This window comes from Vulpes vulpes, chromosome 13 (genome assembly GCF_048418805.1).
Source record: "Vulpes vulpes isolate BD-2025 chromosome 13, VulVul3, whole genome shotgun sequence".
NCBI classification, from domain to species: Eukaryota; Metazoa; Chordata; class Mammalia; order Carnivora; family Canidae; genus Vulpes; species Vulpes vulpes.
In genome coordinates this window covers 145824605-145845810 of record NC_132792.1, presented here as the reverse complement: position 1 = coordinate 145845810, position 21206 = coordinate 145824605, and the positions used below count along the sequence as shown (strand labels likewise).

The window sequence follows — 21206 nt, the reverse complement described above, 5'->3', positions numbered from 1 at the left end:
GACGCCGCCCGCTGCACCACTTCCGCACCCGCGCTCACGTGACCAGCGCCAGCCCCGCCCCCCGTCGGCGGGGCTTGGGCGGCACGTCACGCAGCCCTGGAGGCGGGGCTTGAGGCGGGTGGGCGTGGTCCCGCGGTCCGGCTCCGCCCCCCGCCCCCCGCCCCCGCCCTGCTCGCCCACTCTGGCTTTGGGGGACCCGCTGCCTGCTCCCTACTGGGGGTGCCAATTAGGGTTTCAAGCTATGCGCTAGGACCTGATTCGTACTATCCTTTTACCTTTCCTGCACTTTTAACACTTTATTTTGATGACATGTGATTTATATTTTTTTTACGGTATAACTTTATTTTTTTTATTGGAGTTCAATTTGGCAGCATATAGCATAACACCCAGTGCTCATCCCGCCAAGTGCCCCCCTCGTCACCCAGTCACCCCAGCCCCCCCCCACCTCCCCTTCCACTACCCCTTGTTCGTTCCCAGAGTTAGGTGTCTCTCATGTTTTGTCACTCTCACTGATTTATAATTAATTCCATCTCGCCCTTGCCATAAAGCTCGCTCATACACCTTATCTGACTCTTGATAATGTTGCACAACTCCTTTATGTAGGTCTTACTATGTGTTCCGCAATGCCCTAATGGGCTGGATGTGCGTTATTTCAATATTCCTGGGGAGAAGGCATTATTTCAAATTTGTAAATCACCAAAGTTCAGAGGTTTCAAGACTTCCTGTGGTCACACACTCTGGGCAGGGCAGAGCCACGGATACTGTGCGCTCTCCACCAGAATGCATGGATTTTCTAATGAGCATTCTCCAAGTGAGCAGTAAGGTGATTTTTTTCATACAGTGTACAGCACTTCCCGGGAGAGCCCTCCTTTGAGAGACTAACAGGGGGCCAGGTATGGCAATTTCTTCCCAGCGGTGGTTCAAGAGCCCTTCCAGATAGCATTTCGGTCCTTACAATTAGCCAGTTCTCATGCTATCCATGAACACTGTAGGCTTTGTGAACTTTAATTGCTAATTATCACTGAGCACTTTCTGTGTGTCAGGGACTGTGCTGTTATCTCAGTTGCTCTCATAATGAGGTAATTACCATTATTATCCTCATTTTAGGAATGAGAAATCTGAGACTCTTGGAGGTTAAGTGACTTTCTCAAGGTCACCAGTCCTTTTGGAGATGGAAGAGTCCTCAGAGCCAGACAAACCCTGTTTGAACCTGGATTTTGTTATTTGGTTTCTCATCCAGAAAACAGAATAATAATATTTAGCTTGTGGATTATCATGAAGGTTAAATAATAATGCATGTAAGCCCCTAGTCTCCCAAAGAGTGGGGCAGCAATTGTAAAGGTGCAACCAAACCAACGTGAGTTTGTGCCTTGGTGAGTCAGAAACTGCACCATATTGAGTAGCCACACAATGAAAAATTATTTGCAGCAAATAAGGCGATCACAGGGAATGACTTCCCGAGAGGTAGAATGGGTTCCTTTTGTTTAGGGTTAGGATGAATATTTAGATGGGGAAGCCTTGTTCACACGTAGAGGTGGGCATAAGGTTGCCCAAGTGCCTTAAGGAAACATGCCTATATGTGTCATATGTTAGGCTCCTCCTTGGGCAGATATTGTAATGAAGTAATGGTAGTGTAGGTCATCTCAGAGGTCACTCTATGGTCTATGTTTGCAGGCACGAGTAACGGTTTAGTTCAAAAGGTCTAGGCAGTCTGGGCTGGTGGGTCTTATCAGGGCCTTCACCATCATCTGAGGGGTGGTTTTGGGTTCCATGTGCCTGAATGAAGAGGTAAGCCAGAAAGAAGAGCTTAAGGAAAAGTGTAAGACAAAGATTAGTGAGTACAAGTAAGCAGGTAGGTAGTAAATGAGGCTAGGGAGGAGAGAGGTGAAAGTCTCCACGCTTCTCCAAGACCCGGAAGGAGCAGTGAGGCCAGATGTGGGAAAAAGAAGTTTTGGGGAGTGAACCATTTAATTGGGCTACAGAGATATTGAGGTGGGAAGGCGAAAAAGGATCACTGTTCATTCATTCAACAAACACATGTAACTGAGGGGCAGATGAGAATACCGATTAAGAGCCCTACTTGGAGCGAGATTGCCCGAGCTCAAATCCCAATTCTGCTGCTTCTGGCTATGGTTTCTTGGGCAAGCTGTTAAGTCTCTCAGTGTCCTCATCTGAGAAATGGACTGACTGCATCATAACACCTTTCTCATAGAGCATTGCAAGGATTAAATAAATTGATGTGTGAAAAATGCTTAGAAGAGTACCTGGCAGGTATTGTGCTCTTACTATGTGCCAGGCCCTGAGGACACAGAGATGAATAGGCTTCGTGCTTGCCTTCAAGGGACTCTCAGACTGGTGCAAAAGACAGGCCCCATGGAGAGGGAAGCTATAATTAAAATGAGAGAGAAACAAAAGAAGCTACTTCTTTTTTTCCTTCTCTCTCTCTCTCTCTCTCTCTCTTTTTAAGTTTAACGGGCCTGGTCCTGGTATAAACAATCACTCAGGAAGAACACTCTGCAAAAAGCCACCTCCTCCCATCCCCCTGACAAAAAAAAAAGTAAAAATTCTCATGGAATAAAAAATCAAAACAGTTGCCTTGTGGTGGGAGTATTGACTGGGAAAGGAAATGTTCTGAGGTGATGGAAATGTTCTATATCCTGATAGCAGTGTGGCTTATACAGTTATATGTCTTTGTTAGAACTCATCAAACTATAACACTTAGATTCTGTCCCTTTGTGAAAAGAGGCTATTGCTCCATCTCTGTACAGTCCTGGGGCATCCAGGAGAACCTCCTGTTCCTGAGTGAGTCTGCAGTTAGGAGAGTGAGTGATGGAATGAGCCTGCTGGGGCCCAGGCACAGGCCAGTAGGCCACGGATCAGATGAGGATGAGGATCAGAAAGTATGACATCACATCCTATCATAAGGATTCCAGGGTAGGGTAGACCAGAGCCATCCCTTTCCTCTAAAACCTGTGGGGGCTCCATGACACTCCTACAAGGGAATCTCTTCCACTCTAAAATGGGAATGAAAATACCCAACCTGCTCCGTCACTAGGTTGTTTTAAGGATCCACTGGGATGTTGTATGTGAAAACATTTTGGAAACTGCGCAATACTATAAGCACCCTAAACCCTTTTTTTAAAAGTAATTAAAAATGTTTCCATTGTGGTAAAATACACATAACAAAATTTACCATCTTAACCATTTTTAAGTATACAGTTCAGTAGTGGTAAGTACATTCACATTGTTGCTCAATCCATTTCCAGAACTCTTTTCATCTTGGCAAAAACAAAACTCTCTTCCAATTACAACTCTCTATTCTTCCCTCCCCCAACCCCTGCCAACCACCATTCTACTTTCTGCGCCTGTGAATTTGACAGCTGTAGAAATCCCATAACTGAAAGCATACAGTGTTTGTCTTTTTGTGATTGGCTTATTTTACTTAGCATGAGGTCCCCAAGGTTCATTCATGTTGTAGCATGTATTGGAATTTCCTTCCTTTCTAAGGCTGGATAATATTCAGTTGTGTGTACATACCATATTTTGTTTATCCATTCATCCATCCATGGTTACCTGGGTTCCTTCCACCTTTTGGCTAGCGTGAATAATGAAGTGTGAACATAGGTACAAATATTATTTCAAGACCCTGCTTTCAATTCTTTTGGGTGTATAACCAGAAGTGGAATTGCTGGATCATATGTTAATTCTATTTTTAATTTTCTGAGAAACCACCAGGCTGTTTTCCACAATGGCTGCACCATTTTACAATCCCACTAACAGTGCAGGAGGGTTTCAATTTCTCAACATCCTTTCCAACACTTGTTATTTTGTTTGTTTGTTTTTAATAGCATCCATCCTAACGGGTGTGAAGCAATATCTTGTGGTTTTGATTTACATTTCTCTAATGATTAGTGATGTTGAGCATCTTTTTGTGTGCTTATTGGCCATTTGTGTATCTTCTTTGGGAAATGTCCATTCAAATTCTTTTTTTTTTAAGATTTTATTTTTAAGTAATCTCTACACCCAATGTGAGGCTCGAACTCACAACCCCAAGATCAAGAGTCACATGTTCTACCAACTGAGCCAGCCAAGTGCTCCTCAAATTCTTTGCCAGTTTATGTTTATTTTTAAAAAGATTTTATTTATTCATAAAAAAGAGAGAGAGGCAGAGACATAGGCAGAGGAAGAAGTAGGCTTCCTGTGGGGAGCCCGATGTGGGACTCAATCCTGGGACCCCAGGATCACACACTGAGCAGAAGGCAGACGCTCAACCACTGAGCCACCCAGACATCCCTTTTGCTCAGTTTTTAATTGGGTTGTTTTTTGTTGTAGAGTTAACCCTAAATTCCTTTTTGAAACAGCACAGAGTAAGGGAGAAAAATGTTACATACACATCACATACTCTTCATCATTTTCCCAATCTTTTAAAAACCCTGGTATGCATATGTATGTTCTAGAACGCTCCAGGAAACTTTCACTTATGCTGGTTTCCATTGATCCAGCTATGGCTGGCTGTGTTACCCAACCCCAACCACAGGAAATAGCCACACAGTGGTCATGTTTTCTTTCTTCTTGTTAGATGTTACCAACATCTCCTACTCTTACCCTCTACACACTGGTTGAAAATAAATAAGGAGGAATTCTAGGTAACTTATACATCCCAACACTAAAAAGTGATGAAGGATTTTGTTTTTTAAGTAGGCTCCATGCTCAGCATGGAGCCCAAAGTGGGGCTTGAACTCATGACCCTGAGATCAAGATCTGAGCAGAAATCAAGAGTCTGACACTTAATTGACTGAATCATTCAAACACCCAAATGATTAAGAATTTTTGGAATATACATTTGGTGGTTATTAGAAATGTTTAAATGTGTGTAATGTCAGGTATGGAAAATAGCAAGACATGAAATTATATATATGATATACATTTTTACATACACTTCATTTTTTGTACATTTATACATATATACACTTTACTCATTTTATATACACATTTATACATATATACAAACATTTTTATACATAGAAAATTTTTATATGTACAAAAAAGGAAATGTATTAAAAGCTTGGCAATTTTTACTCAGATAATCAGAAATACAAAAAGTAAAAAAAGAAAAAATAAAAAAAAGAGAAGTGAGAAACCCAAGTGACCACATATGCAAAAACTACATCAGAAGTTAGCAGTCTTAAATCCTTTCTAGAATAAGGCAACTTAGGCATGCATGAATGAATGGATATTGGTAAGTATTAGAAGTTAAAATACGTTATTGGATTCAATGACCCCCTTGACAAAACAGTGAATGTGACCCATTGTAGGAGGGCAGGTTGACTTTTACCATTTTCTATGAAATTGTCAGCGCACAGGGATTCTCTCCTAGTAAGTGAGAGAATCACGAACATAGGAACAATGATTGCTAACATTTACTTACTATGTACCAGATATTGTGCTAAGTAATATCCATGCATAATCTTCAGAAGTGGCTGCAGAATTTCTATGTAGGGAAGGTTTTAGAACTTATTTGGCGGGGCTAGGAGGCTTGAACTGAGGTTACAAGATAGATCCACTGTCTTTTCTTAAACTGCAAGTTTATCTGGGATGGCTCAAGAGTGTGGACAGTGATTGTGTGTGTGATAATAGTGCCCAAAAGTCCCAACAGGTAACGGGTCATCTCTTGGTTCCACCACTGAGGATCTCATTGAATCCTCACAACAACTCTGTTAGGAGGATACTGTTATTATCCTCATTTTCCACACGAGAAATCTGAGGCTTAGAGAGGTTGATAATTTGCCTGAAGTCTCTTTGGTACAAGTAGCAGAGCCCCATTTGAAAACAAATTTGTCTGACTCCTAAACCCATGTTCTTTGCCATAGGATTCTACTGCCCATTTGTACAAGGGCTAGTCTTGCTCAAAAATTAGCAAATTGATTTCACCTAAGCACAGAAAATGGCTCAGATCAGACTTCACACACATACCCCTGCGTGTGCGCACACACACACACACACACACACACACACACAAGCACTCATATGCTTGAGCACATGCACGCCTATTGAATTTTTTAAAATAGCTGAGAGGAAACTATTAATTGTGATAAACTACATTATATGCAAAACAGCATTGTTTAACAAGCAAGCCCCTGCTGCTGACTTAATAGTTTATCTTTTGGTTTTTGAGGATGACCTGTCCCATTGGATCAGAGTCTTCAGATGGGCCTTATGATACGTAGGTATTAAAAAACCATCACACACACACACACACACACACACACACACACACACATGCAAAGCCAAGACTAAATTAAAGGATCCATAGTGAACAAGATAAGCACAGGACACTGAAAAGTGCAGCCTGAGATTTAAGGATAGACAAATACTCAGAGGGAAGGCTTGTTCTTCCCAAGGAGAATTCACAGGACTCATCCCTACCCCAGTGATTCCCAGCTTAGTGGGTGGGGCAGGCTTCATTTGTCCTTCAGGATCTTGATTGTCATCAAATTTATTTATTTAAGAGTTTAAGGACTACTAAAGCTGCTCCAGTTTTAAAAATGCATTGTTAGATGAAGAATGGAGGGAAGAACAAAGGAGAGAAGGAAGAAGGAAAGGAAGAAAGAAACATAAAGATCTGAGATGAGAAAGTGTTAGGAAGGACTGAGAAGTTGCCAGATACTAGGTTTTTTTTTATTTGGCTCCTTTTTTCTTTAGGGAAATAAAAGACAAATAGTTTCCTGTTGCTGCTATAACAAAGGACCATAAACTTAGTGACCTAAAACAGCAGAAAGGTATTCTTTTGCAGTTCTGGAGGTCAGAAGTTTGAAAGTGGGTCTCATGAGCTAAAATCGAAGTGTTGAGAGGGTTGCATTCCTTCTTGGGGCCTTCGAGGAGAATCTGTTCCTTCTCTTTCCAGTTCTAGAGGCTGTCTGTGTTCCTTGGTTTAGGTTCCCTTTCAACAATGGCATCCCTTCAACTTTGCTTCCATTGTCACATCTTCTCTGAATCTGACCCCTTTGCCTTCCTTTTACAAGGACCTTTTCATTACCCTTGTCATTACAGTGGGGCCACCGGATAATCTAGGATAATCTTCTATCGCAAGATTCTTGATTTAATCATACCTGCTAAATCTCATGTAAGGTAACATTTTCACAGGTTCTGGAGATTAGGATATGGCCATCTTTAGGGTGATGGGGGTGGGGACATTATTTAACCTACGACAAGAGGAAACTGATGTTTATAGTTCTGCTGCCTACCAAATGCATAGTAAACAGAACCTCTCTGATACTTCAACAACCTTGTGCAATATCTGCCAGGATTTGCTTTTAAAGTTGAAGAGACTGAGCCTTGGTGCAATTTGGGATTCTGCCCAAAGTCAAGCAGCTGGGATGCAGACCCAGGTCCCTGAGCCCCAGTGCAAGCCAGCCTGCCTCCACTCATCTATCTCCCTCATTCTCCTCTACTTCTCTTTCCCATCTGGGCCTGTCCCCCAGCTCCCTGGACAAGCTGAAGCTGCTGTTTCCCAATGTACCAGACTCTCCTGATGATGATATAGCCATGATTGATCCTGGGCATTGCTAATCAAGCAAGCTAAGTGGCTGCCCCTCAGAATCTTTTTCTAGGACTTTTTCTTGCCCTCCTTTATTCAACAAGCATTTTTTGAGCTCATTGTGCTGGGTGCTAGAGTAGCAAGGGAAATAGACCTAAGCTAAAAATAACCCAGCATACTGTATCAGACAAAAGGGGTCTAAGATTGTAAGAAGGCAGAACAGGGAGTTCCAATTCCTAGAAGCTTTGTGTGAATCTTCTCTGTTGACCCTGGGTAAAATCTAAGCTCCAGGGAAGATCCAAAGGCTTCTTTTCTTTTGAGTTCCTTGAGGGACCAGGTATTGTTAGTCTTTCTGTGCCTTGCACATAGCTGTGCTCCATAAATATTTAAAACTTGGGAATAGAGTCAAGACAGGCACACTAAAAGGAGCCAGCAGTGTGTGAGAAGGGTTAGAAGTCACCTTGGAAGGTGCTCAGCACAGCTATTTTGTCTCTCTATTCTATCTAGCCACTGATGACACAAAGTATTTATCCCTATTTTTATTAGGAGAGGGCCTTGGGTGTTGCTCAGTTGTTAAGTCACTGAAGAGCAAGAGCTGATGGAGTAAAGGTTCTAGAAAAATCCACGGGGACCTGGCAGTGTTTCAATTCCAAGATTCCAAAAGAGAAGGACTTCAGAGGGGCTGATGGTTCTCTCATTACCTCTTATCATTATATTAACAGTGAAGCACAGCCTGTGAGTATCACAACTTCTCTTTGCTCTGAACCCAAAAGCTGAGGTAGCCTGGGAGGGGACAGCTTGTCTTCCTAACACCTGTGGTGAAATGATGAAACCAAGGAGGGGGAAAGTATGTTGATTAAATCCAGGACTTGCAGGAGTGATGGCCAGCTAGACTGTTTCTGGTTCATGTGTATAGACTTTTGATGTCACTCACTTTCTGAGGGGTAGAAGCCATTCTGGAAAGATCCTCCTGGTAACTTCCTCACTTTCTTTCTGAACATTGCTACCTGTCTTTTTTGCTCATCTCCTTTCCTTTCCTTTTGTTTCTTTTTACTAGCTTAGTGAATCTCAGGGAGATGGGGATGTGGTCAGAGTTTCAGAGTCACTGAATTGTGAAGCAGATCCATTGCCTGGGTTAATTTCTGTTTCTTAGTCCTCACCATAAGCCGTATCTGTCACAGAAGAGCCCAGAAAGAGAAAACCATGGTTCTGGACTTGTTTACTGGGTGTAAAGAGGTACCAACTGAGTAGGAGGATTTTTAAAATTTTTTCAGGGGATCCATGTCCCTGGGAAAGCAAATGCCTTCTGTTGCCCTAAATACATGAGAAGGCCCATGGGCTGGAAGCACCAGGCTTCTCTGTCTTAAGCAACTGCTCACTCAGCAAGGAGCTGGTACTCCTGAGTGGTTTTGCAGGCAATGTCTAGAAGTCAGTCTGGGTGACCACCATAGATGGTGACTCAGAACTCAACAGTCAAGGGGTCTTTCAAATCATCTGTGCATTAATTCCACAAATGTTGGTTGATGAGGTATTATATGCAAAACACTTTTGCAGATATGACAATGAACAAGACAGACATTTCTGGATAAATTTCTGTAGAAATTTTATCCAGAAAAGTCCCACCACAGTCAGAAATGGGAAACACTAGGGGTAAGGAGAGGAGACAAATGACAGGAAGAGGAAGGGAAGATGGAGGAAATGGGTGATATTTCTAGAAGCTCAAAGCTTATATATCACAGTTGGTTGCCAAAGAACTCTCCAGTAATATGACCATAATATTTACCCTACACATTATCTTGCATGTCAGAGTCTCACTAACCCTTTGTGGTAGGCTAAGAAAATATCGCCACTTCAAGATGAGGAGTAAGGAGGTTGACTCAGCTCATGTAATAAACAGAGTCCAAAGTAGACACAGGTCTTGAGCTCAGAGTTCCAGGCTTTATCACAATGTCACAGCACCTTTGGATGTGGATATTTGGCATGTTGATCACTGGTTGAGTTTGAAATAAAACCAGTCAGCTATACAGGGCAAGAGAGGTCGCTTTGTGCTTGTTATTTATTCTCTTTTTGACTCCTTAGACTCTAGTCCTTCTTGGTCCTGTCTTGTGCCCTGGAAAGCTGACTGCTGTAGATCACATCACCTAGTTGCTCTTGCAGGCTGATATCTGTTTGGGTTCACCCAATGGGAGGCACGGAGAGGAGAGAGATCAGAGAGCAGGGAAGAAAGAGAGGTTGCAGTATTTCCTTCTTTCTCCTTGCCCTCATTCTCTAATGCCTCTGCTAGTAGCTGTGTCCCTCTGCTGTATACTTTTCCCTGCATCACCCCTTCTTCGTAGTTCTAGCTCCCACTGAGCCTCGATAACACTATTTGCTGCTCTTATCTCTGTAACTCTGCAGGGAGTAATGGCTTTCTGTGATTGCTAGCTTCCGTGTACCCCATCATCCCTCATTTATTCCCTTGACCTTGCCCATACATAAGCAAAGAGTCCTTTCCTTCAGGCCTTTTCACGTGACTCACCTGGAGTGAAGGCTCAAGAATGAGCACGGAGAGTTACTGACAAAGAAGGGAAGCAGGGTTATGAAAAAGACTTGGTCTGCTTGATATTTGTGCCTAATGCCGGCCCAGAGTAGGGCCTTCCTGATGGGGGAAATACAGGGAGGAGACACCAGAGTGTTTGGGGTCAGGAAACATCAAGATAACCCTAATGTCATTTCCAGTGGGTTGCTTTCATTGACACCATAGCCTGTCTATGGTCAACAGGTAGGAGACTGTTCCTACCTCTGTGGTCCCACAGTGCCTCTCTACAGTTATATAGTGTTCTTTTTGCAAAACTCTTCCCTTAAAGGCAGGGAGAGACCTCCTCATTTTTCTCTTCTTTTTTTTTTCAGGCACTACCTAGTGATCAATAGGCACTTCGTAAATGATTCCTGGGGGTGCCTGGGTGGCTCAGTGGTTGAGCGTCTGCCTTTGGCTTAGGTCGTGATCCCAGAGTCCTGAGATCGAGACCCACATCAGGCTCCCTGTGAGGAGCCTGCTTCTCTCTTTGCCTGTGTCTCTCTGCCTCTCTCTCTCTGTGTCTCTCATGAAAAAATAAATAAAATCTTTAAAAAATAAAAATAAAAATAAATGCTTCCTGAGCAACTTTATGTTCAAAGGTAGTGTCCCTAAGAAATTGAAGTGATCCAACTAAGATGAGCCATATAGAATTTAGGCAGCAATAATGACTACAAATTTGCAACTGTGGTTTACTGTAGTTGTAGAATTTGTATGAAAAAAAAAAAAAAACCAGATGTTTCACACTTTACAACTCCTCCTCTTTTCACTTCAGCCTATGTGAAATTGTGACCTGGTGTGAGTGGGGTGTACGAGATCTCTTTTGCATAGCCATGTGTGGTTCGTGTGTTTCATCTTGAAATAACAAAGGTCAGTCTCTTGGTATTACTCAAAATTCTGTGGATGTATCAATTTACTATACCAGTCTGTTTCACAAATGGTTGAATACTTCCCAGACAAGGACTGATGATGGATGTGCCCCTTAACTTGCCAACCAGACCAGTGTTAAAAGGCAGACTTGGAGATTATCTGCTTAGAAATGGCCTAGAGTTCAAAGAGTTAACATGAGAAAATGTGGGCCTTTGCTACAGACTTTATTAGACTTCGTTCTGTTTCCATGGAGCTGTTGCCAAGGTACGTGCAACCGAAATTTCTCTAAGACAATGTTCCACTCCCCTAAGGCCCTCTTCTTCTTGGTTGACATTGAATCTATCTAAACCTGAGAAATTCAACTCATTTGTAGATTTTTCTTCTGACTAGTTGGAATATCTGCCTATTTTTTCTTAAAGCCCATTGACCTCAACACTCTTACCCCAGGGGGTTACCAAGAACTGGAGGGAGGAGGCCGAAGTTAAAGGTGAAGCACATGGCTCTTTACACACTAGTTTTGTAAAACCCAAATTGAGACAGATAACAAAGGACATTTTTTCTGATATCCAAATTTATATTTATTCTGGAAAACCTTTCAAGAGTATGCATATCAAATCACATTTTGTTACAACTTCAATGAATCATTTAAAAAGAATAAAATTCATAAATTAGAATCCTGAGAAATATTAGACATATGGTCATCACTGTATACAGAGACTTCCAAGGAAAAAACCTACCAGAGCCCATTCATTCATTCTCTAAAGCTCTACATGGCCCTTCCTTGCTATTCCTCAAACACATGGGGTTTGCTCCCTCTTGGAGGAATTGGGCTTGCTGTTCTCTCTCTGAAAGTTTCTTCTCCCATGACTCCCTTCCTTCCTATATTCAAATTTCTTCTCAAATGACACCTGCTCAGAGAGGCCTTTCCTGGTCCCTCTAAAAGATCCGCTCTCTTCACACTGTCTCCTTTCTCTGAGTTACTTTTCTTTACACACTTTCTCACCTCTTAGTCTTGTATTATATATTTATCTATTGCCAGTTGTCTTCATAGAAATTAGAGAAAGGGACTTTGATGTATTCATTGCTGTATCCCTAGCAGCTAGAACTGTGCCTACTGGACATTCAGAAAAGAACAAAATTTATATGAAATAGGACACTGGTAACCTCCAAAAAAGGTAGCCTCAAAAAAGTAACTAAAAAATTCAAATAGTCACATTCAGCACATGCAGCACAATAAGTTCTTATAGTTAGGTGCATGGTTAGGAGAAAGACTAACAATTCTTGTTGGTGGTAGAAGCATCCACATGACTGCATGGTTTGAGAAGTGTACAAAGATCCTTATTACTAAAAATATCACTGTTTAGTTCTCCAAAATAACACCGTCTACTTCTCCTCGTTCACACCATGCTTGAAATTCCAAGGAGTAGTTATCATAATCATTTTTATTGTATTAAGGTATTGGGCCACTTGGGAGAACCAACGAATAATAATCAGGATTTTGTTGACCTGGTTATCCAATCAGGATGCATAGCCACTTGCAGGAAGATGTGGAGGTCTGGCCGCCAGGGACTGGGAAATCAGGGACAATGAATCGCTGTGACACAAGGGGGCGAGAGAGAGCAGGGATGACCAGGAGTGGAGAAGACTGGAACAGAATCTGGGCTGGGGAAGTGCCCCTACCTTAGGGCAGTTGGGTAATCTAACGTGGAGAGACATCACCTGCGAGAGATGGAGTGTGATTTCTAGCTTCTCCACTTATGGATTCTAGGGATGATCTCAGGCAATTTTCCTTACCTCTCTACACCTACTTTCCGTCTGTGAGATGGGAATTTATAAGACCTACCTCAAAGGGTTGCAGTGAGGAATAAATGAAACTCCTGTTTATCAAGGACTTTTAGCATGGTACCTATCACACACACAGCATGAACTCAATAAATAAATTGTGGTTCTGGTGGTTATGTTTCAGATGCTGCTGCCCTTCATGGCTCATTGAAGGCCCAGCTTCTTGGGAAGTTTCCCACCTTCTTCATGGAGCACTTCTGGATTCCTTCAAATGAGTACAGGGTGTCTCTCTGCTGAGCTAGTGGAACACTCCATTGGTACTTCCTTCATAGCACTTGCTGCTTGCTGCAATGTATTTATTTATGCATTGTATTTACTTATGTTATATGCTTAAGTTCTCCAATAATACTATAATTTCCTGGAGGACAGAACTGGTATCTGATTTATTTTACCGTTTCTGACATTGCCTCACAATTCCTGTACATCACAGATACCCAGTAAATATAAATTGTCCCATGGATAAATATTTGTAAATAGTTGATCAATTATTATATGATCTGGTAATTTTCACAGTCTTTTGTAAAAATGGCCCAACCAGCTTATCTACAGGTTAAAGGGAATATAATTTACAATGTAAAGTAACTACTGCCTCTGGTCTAAAGGCTGTTTGGTTGTGTTGTTCAGTCTTTCCAGCAATGTCTATCAGAGACTGCTGGGACAGGGCAGCAAATGTTCTTTCAGAGGCAGTTGGACTGGCCTGGACAGAGAACTAAATTCTAAATTGCAGATTTCAGTTCAGTAAGTGAGTTGATGCTGATAATCTGTCCATGAAAAGGGAGAGAAAAATCTAATTTCGTAATTGTTGGAGCAAGAAGAGAGAATCAAAAGCTTAAGTTGAATTTGTATGAAATAAAAAATAGTCTGATATAGGTTTTTTTTTTTTTTAATGATTCAACCTGCATAATTATCCTAGAAATCTGATTATCTGGGCTACATACCTATAGCATGTAAAGGTAAGATCTAAGGTACCATGAAAGGGTACCATGGGTTCTCCCCCTCTCTTTTCTGCTCTGAGTTACTGACTTAACATCTGTCAACCAACTTCCCATCACGGCTGAGGTAGCATTTTGGAAGCCCCACCAAGGAGCAAGCGTCACTTGTACTTGGGGATGCAGCAGATGGGTAAGTGGGCCCATGGCAAACCATGGGGACAAGACCGTGATGCCCCTGGAGCAGAGCCACGCCGCAGCTGCACAAGGGGAGTCGAGCAGATGACCGGCAGATGGAGGCCAGCCTTCAGGGCCAGAGCAGCCTTTGAAGTCAAGGCTGGCTGGTGGAGACAAACTGCTCTGAAATCAGGAACTGGACTGAGATCGTGGTTGGCGAAAAGGACATTACTCTGTACTCAGACAGTATTGTCAACAGACCACGTTTCTATTTCCCTCTTATAAACTCTGGGTAATGCAGGCTTTTATGAGGTCATATTTTGGTAAGAAAGTGAAATTACAGGCCTTGTAAATATTATGTGTGGAGATGATGCCAGTGACACTCACCTAGCCAAAATCCTCCTGCTCAGAGAGGCCTTTCCTGGTCCCTCTAAAAGATCAGCTCTCGTCACACTGTCTCCTTTCTCTGCGTTACTTTTCTTTACACATTTTGTCACCACTTAATCTTGTATTATATATTTATCTATTGCCAGTTGTCTTCATAGAGATTAGCTCAGAAAATTTAGAATGTAAAGTAGGGACTTTAGGTCCTACTTTAAGTCAAAGGGACTTTTGATTTATTCATTGCTGTAACCCTAGTAGCTAGGACTGTGCCTACTGGACATTCAGAAAGGAACAAAATTTATATGAAATAAGACATTTATAACCTCCAAAAAAAGGTAGCCTCAAAAAAGTAGCTAAAAAAGTCAAATAGTAACATTCAGCACACAGCACAATAAGTTCCTGTAGTTAGGTGAGTGGTTAGGAGAAAGACCAGCAGTTCTTATTGGTGATAGAAGCATCCACATGACTGCATGGTTTGAGAAGCATCCAAAGATCCTTATAACTAAAAATATCACCATCTATTTCTTTTCTTTCCTATGAATAAGCATGGAAGCAATTCCTACCTATTCCTTTCCCCCTCATTCCCTCAGCTCCAGTCGCAGGCCTTCTTGGTGCTCCTAGAACGTACCAGGCCTGTCCTTCCCTCCAGGTCTTTGTACGGTCCCTCTGCCTGGACCGTTGTCCCTGTGCCTGGCTTCCGCGTTTCCAGCAGGCACTTGCTCTGAAGGCACCTTCTTGGGGAGGCCTCTCTTAAGCATTGCTGGTTTAAATCGCATTGCTCAGTCCCTTTGCAGTTTTAGTTTTCTCCATTGCGCTTTTCAAAAGACGTATTTCACATATTTTGTGTCGTCTGTCTTCCTCCTCTCCACCTATTAGGGTGTAGACTCGACAGGGTCAGACAACTGTATCTGTTTTTTCTGCTGTGTGCTCGGGGGACCTAGAACAGTGCCTGGCACAGAGGAAGCACTCATACATTTGTTGAAAACACAGACAGATACCAAGAAGGTGGGAGAACTCGTGTTCGTGACTTGCTCTTCCTTTAGCCTCCCTCTCTAAACAGCTGGGCATCTGCAGAATAGCCACAAACCCTTTCCAGATGTGGAGAAATGGAACAGTTTCAAAATTGGTTGCAGATTCAAGCACACACACCTTTCACAGATTCAGGGCTGGATGGAAGTTAGATTTCAGCTCTGCTCCCTATTCACCAGCCTGCACTTTCCGGAAAGTAATTTTTAAGAGTAGAAATTCTGGGCGAAATAGATTCATATTCATTTCAGCACATTTCAAAGCAGAGAAGTAAAATGTGCTGCCAACAACTTAATTCACAAATATTTACAAAGCTCCTACCATGTGCCAAGCTCCCTGTGGTAGGCCTTGGCAGGAACCACAAAGGAAAGAAGCAAAGTCCTCAGGTGCCTTAAGATGGGGAAGGGAGTAGCAGGTAAGCATAGAGAATAGAAAGAGAATATGATAACTATTGATTAGGGGATAGTATTTGTACTATTGCTTCAATCTCTGGCTCTTATTTTTATAAGAACCAGCACTTTTATGATGACAGACTCTTATGCCCAACTTGAGAGGCTTCTACTGTGTTGCTTCCTCATCCCAAGCCTCATCCCCCACCCCCCCAGCCCCAGGAAGAAAAAGGGGAAGGAAAAAGCTGAAAGCAATGAAAAGGGGCCTTGGAGCTTCTGCTCTGCCCAGGCCCAGGGAAAGCTAGACTCCCTCGTGCTCAGCACTGCAGCTGACATGCAGGATCCACTCTAGGGAGGGGCCCGCGGGCTGGTGCCTACTCTGAAGGCTGCCAAGCTGCCCCCACCCTGGCTCCAGCAGCAGGGAGAAAGGAGAGAACAAGTCTGTTTTAAGGGAACTGGCTCAATCAGGCGGAAGGGACCCTGGCAGACCCAGTTCAGTCTCAGGGAATCCTGTCTTCCCTTACAGTTAAGGTAATGATATCCAGTTCTAAAAGACAGTCTACATGTTTTCAGAAACAGTTTTAGGAAAAAGGAAAGTATAGATAGATTTGCGGGCACCAAAGCCGACCCAGCAGTTTTGTGAGATGATTTTTTTTAATTTGATATTTTTTTCTTAAATACATATTTATAAATAAGGAGGAAGAAGTAAACATCACTTAGTAGTATTCAGCATGGGGAATGGGAGCCTGGCATGGTCCAGGGCTCCCTGAAGTGGCAAGGGCCGCATGGGAAGAAGATCTGAGGGCCAGGGGAGTTCACAAATGGACAAAAGCATTTGGCTGGGCAATCTGGAAACACTGTGGAGAGGTGGTGTCTAGTACAGTCCTTAGTCAAGAGAAGTCTCTGGACATGGATGTGGCCTCACAGGTTAGAAAGCCCCACTCATCCACAGTCTTCCCCACAGAGCAAAGAAAAGCACTGTGCTTTTTTTTTTTTTTTTAAGATATTTATTTATTTATTTATTTATTTATTTATTTATTTATTTATTTATTTATATTCGAGAGAGGCAAAGACATAGGCAGAGGGAGAAGCAGGCTCCCTGCAGGGAACCTCATGCAGGACTCGATCTCAGGACCTGAGCCAAAGGCAGATAATCAACCCCTGAGCCAACCACGTGCCCTAGCACTGTGCCTTTAAGGCACTCTTTCTCAGGAAGCCTGACTCCTGATATGGATTCTCTGATTGATCTGGTGTGTGTGTGTGTTGTGTGTGTACCTGCACATGCACACTCATGGGTAGGGTGGGAGCCCTCATTTATCCACTTAGAGCCTTCATTCATGAAACAAGTGGGTGGGTTATCAGGACTTGCAAGCCCTCAGACAACAATCCCACAGGAACAACGAGTGGTCCCAGGCCCATCCCCCAAAGTCCAGAGCAGGGCTCTCTGCTTCATTTACAAATTGAGATTACCTATAAAATTTCATCCAAAGGCTTCCAAACCAGGACCAAAAAAAAAAAAAAAAAAAGGCTACAGTCTTGGGCTGGAGCTCTTAGGTCCTTTCCAGGCTCCAGTTCCTGGGGTTCTGTGACTATGTAAAACGAACTAGCAGCTAGGTCCCAAGAGGAATGTAGCTGACCACAGAGCACTGATGTAGGTCGGGATTGTCTCTGACTATAAATGTCTTCCTTCTTTGCCTCCCTCCCAGGGACCCACTCTCTGACGTATTTTTTCCTGGGCATTTCAGATCCCAGCCATGGACTCACAGAATTTTTTTCTCATCCCATCATTATATATACATGTTGTTGGCAGAAAGAGCTGTGGGCTCTGTGGACGGTGGAGAATTCCATGCCTGGGCACTGGGAGAGGTACACTCAGGGCCGAGGGGCTGGAGCTGGAGCACCTGCAGAATCATCTCGACCACTCAGGTGGTGAAGGCAGCAGAGATGAACGCTTGCCCTCACTAGCCTCCATTCCTGCAGAGAGGTCCTGGGCTGACAGTGAACATGAGCAGTTGCTGAGCTGAACTCTTTTTTGGCAAAGCCTGGACAATCTGGTTGATGGTGTTCGGTGCCTGCCATCTGCCTGAAGCATCTCCCGAATTATTTCTTCCTCAGGATCCCTTTGTCCTTTGCCCCCCATTATCCCTATGCCACTCCCATACAGGCTTCTTTTCTTTTTATTTATTTATTCATGAGAGATACAGAGAGAGGGGCAGAGACATAGGCAGAGGGAGAAGCAGGCTCCCCGTGGGGAGCCCGATGCACAACTCTGTCCCAGGACCCCAGGATCATGCCCTGAGCGGAAGGTAGATGCTCAACCACTGAGCCACCCAGGTGCCCCCCCCCCCCCCCCCCCGCCACCATCCAGGCTTCTAATCTGTACTTTCTCCTTTCTCGTTCTACATTTGGCCATTCTGTGTCTCATTTCCTAGTGGCCAGGCTTTGTGAGCCACTTGCTTATGCACAATGACTCACTACATTAACTTTCCCAGGATATTTCTGGCTCTCGCTTATCTTTCTCTCCTTTATTGCATTGTAAAGTTTATCAATTGATCATTCTCATTATAGGATAATTCCCCAAGGCAAAAATTAACATGCTCCTATGGCATGCAGTTCCTATGGCACATTCCTACAAATATCTGTTGATAGGTGGGTTGTGTCCTAGGAACTTCCTGGAGGCACGCCTGTGGGGTGATGTATTCAGGAGCAGACGATGTTTCCATCCATACCCCCAGTCATCAACTGGATGCTCACCTCCATGTCCCTGTCTGAACCCCTTCCTGACCCGCATGTGTGTGCCAGGGTTTCACACTTACCAGGGGATGATTGGCTAGGGGTCGCTGGAGGACAGAAGCACCATATTTCTCCAGCATGCATATGATGGACAAGATTTCATTATCCTCAATGAAGATCTCTTTTTCTGGATGGCTACAGATAATATGGCTCGCATCACCAAGTGGGCACAGGAGGCCAATTGGCATGAGTTATAATATCAGAAGAACTGGCTGAAAGAACATATTACCTCATTAAAGAGGTTCCTGGAGCTTAGGGAAGATATTTACAAAGGGCAGGTAAAGTGAAGGGAGAACACCAGGTTCCCAGAGTCCTTGGTTTTATATAGAACTTTCTCTAATCTAGGTTATAGTCACTCTATTCTGAAATCTATCTTGTTCGTTGGACTACGGTGATCTGTAACTCCCCGTGAAAACTTCCCTTTGTTACTTTTTATCTGCATCTAGACAAGATTTAGCAATTTCTGCTTGTCTTGACAGTGGAGCACCTCCAGGGACACCTCTTTTTTTGGCATATTCAGTGACACAAATCCTTATGTCTCCTTACAGTGATAAGCTGGGAAATACTTTGGGAGGCGGAGCAATCCTTATAAGTTGTTTGTTAACCAAGGGCTCATACAATACCCTTGTATGGGTGAAAATGTCTTCTTATGGTGACGCCTGGGTGGCTCAGCGGTTGGGCACCTGCCTTTGGTTCAGGTCTGATCCCAGGATGCGGGATCGAGTCCCACATCAGACTCCCTGCGAAGAGCCTGCTTCTCCCTCTGCCTGTGTCTCTGCCTCTCTCCCTCAGTCTGTGTCTATCATGAATAAATAAATCTTAAAAAAAAAAAAAGAAAATGTCTTCTTACAAAGAAGACAAATGGAGGGGCTTTGCTTTACTAAAGGATTTATGTTAAGATTTCCTTCAGTATAAAGCTCCTCTTATACATTAAAGATGTGACTCAATTGGTCAACTTCTGGTTAACGGAGACTTTTCACTTATAATCTTGATATTTAAGAGATCTTACTATGTAAAATGCATTTATGCCTGTATCATGCTATAGGTAACGCCTGGACACAATATGCCTTTTCCCACCGGAGTTATCTTTACTAGTGGGATGTTCCAGAGCTGCAGTGGGCCTTGGGGAGACATCTGGGTCACAGTTAGGAATATAGACTATCTGTTTAATGGGAGTATTGGCTTTGGAAGCACATGACTAGACTTTGAACTTCAACCCTTCCCCTTGTTAGGCTGAATAGCCATCTGGATTGCAATGGTCACAGGTGACAGAAACCTACTCAAATTGGCTTAGACACAAAGAAGGAAGCTCTTTGAAAGGCAGGAGTCAGGGCAGTGTGAGGACCCAAGGAATTAAAACCAAGATTCAATGGGGATGTGGAAGCCAGCATAAAGCTCAGAGATACCTTCATCGCTTCACCATTCCCAAAGAATGGGCTTCTCTCTCCCAGCTCTAGTTACAATTTTTTTTTTTCACAGAACTGTGATTGGTATGAATTGGATAGTGTACCACCCTTTGGGCTAATTGCTGTGACCATCAGGATGAGTTTCTAAGACTGAGTAACAGAATCCTGGTAAGAAATAAATGGCACGCTCAAAGTGATTTAGCCGAGGAGAACTCAATCGTGGGACTATTCATAGAGGTACAATCGGGATTGAGGAAACCAGAATTGAAGTACCCAGAGACTCACAGCAGAGGAAAGCCGTTACATCCCCAAATCTGAAGGGACCAGTAAAGGCTGGTGGCCTGGAAGAAGCACCTTCTAGCAAGTCCTATGCCTCTGGAGAAACACGGTTGCTGGCAGACTGCAGTGAGGTGGTTGGAGAAGAGGGGCCTGAGAACCCCGACCTCTCTATCCTCTGACTCTCTGACATTTGCTGAGGATGTTCCTCCTATCGGCCAAACCCACTCAGGCAAAGGAGCCCCAAGGGGCAGTCTGATGAGCCTAATGTCCCAGGGCACAATGCAAAGCAGAGACTAGATCTGGGGGCTGGCAAAGATAGCAACAAGTATGCTGTGAGCTATGTTTGGGTGGCAGGATTAAGATCAGTACTTCTTAACAGAAGCACACATTGGAGTCAGGAGAATTAAATTTCCAATATATGATATGTGTTTGTCTGGAGCACGGGTTCTTATTATCAGAAAAAAAATGGAGCTAATAAATGCTAAGTTGGCAAGGCAATAATCTTGAGTAAAATAAACAGTTGTGATGATGCCTACATCGCAGACATTGGTGTGAAAAATGTACATAAAAGCACTTTGTACACAGTAGTTCTCTGCTTACACATTACATAGATGCCATTATTGTTGCCAGGCCGAAGAACGTCTGATACCTTAGGATCTGGCTGAAATCTACGGCCAACTTGGGGTGGTACTGGACCTTTAATTACCAAGACATTGCAGGCCAAGTCTAGGCAGGTATGAAGAGGGGCCCTAGGAGTCCCCACTCCCACATTGTGATGAGTGTCATAGCCTTTGACTGCAAACAAGGAGAACTCTTAGTTTCCCAGCCTCCTGTTCTTGGTAAAGGGAGGCAAACAGGGGAGATGGTAGGAAAACTGGAACAAAGCTGCCATCAGTTGGGATTTGAGGGTTAAGACTAATCCTGTTGATTCTCTCTGGGATGAGGAGCTCTTTGGAAAGACAGGAGAGACCCTGGACTCCTGGGCTGTGTGGAAAGAGTATGGGAAGTATGGCTTCAGTA

General features: G+C 43.3%; 1 protein-coding gene across 1 annotated transcript in view; it reads left to right on the top strand.

Moving 5' to 3' along the window:
• The first annotated feature begins 15715 nt into the window (after positions 1–15715).
• The window catches only part of LOC112921705 (major histocompatibility complex class I-related gene protein), a 34114-nt gene continuing 28623 nt past the window's right edge, over positions 15716–21206 (top strand). Inside the window, 5 exon segments of the mRNA XM_072733741.1 lie at positions 15716–15734; positions 17415–17592; positions 17594–17634; positions 18511–18762; positions 18765–18779. Of these exon segments, the coding sequence (XP_072589842.1) occupies positions 15716–15734; positions 17415–17592; positions 17594–17634; positions 18511–18762; positions 18765–18779 (505 nt within the window).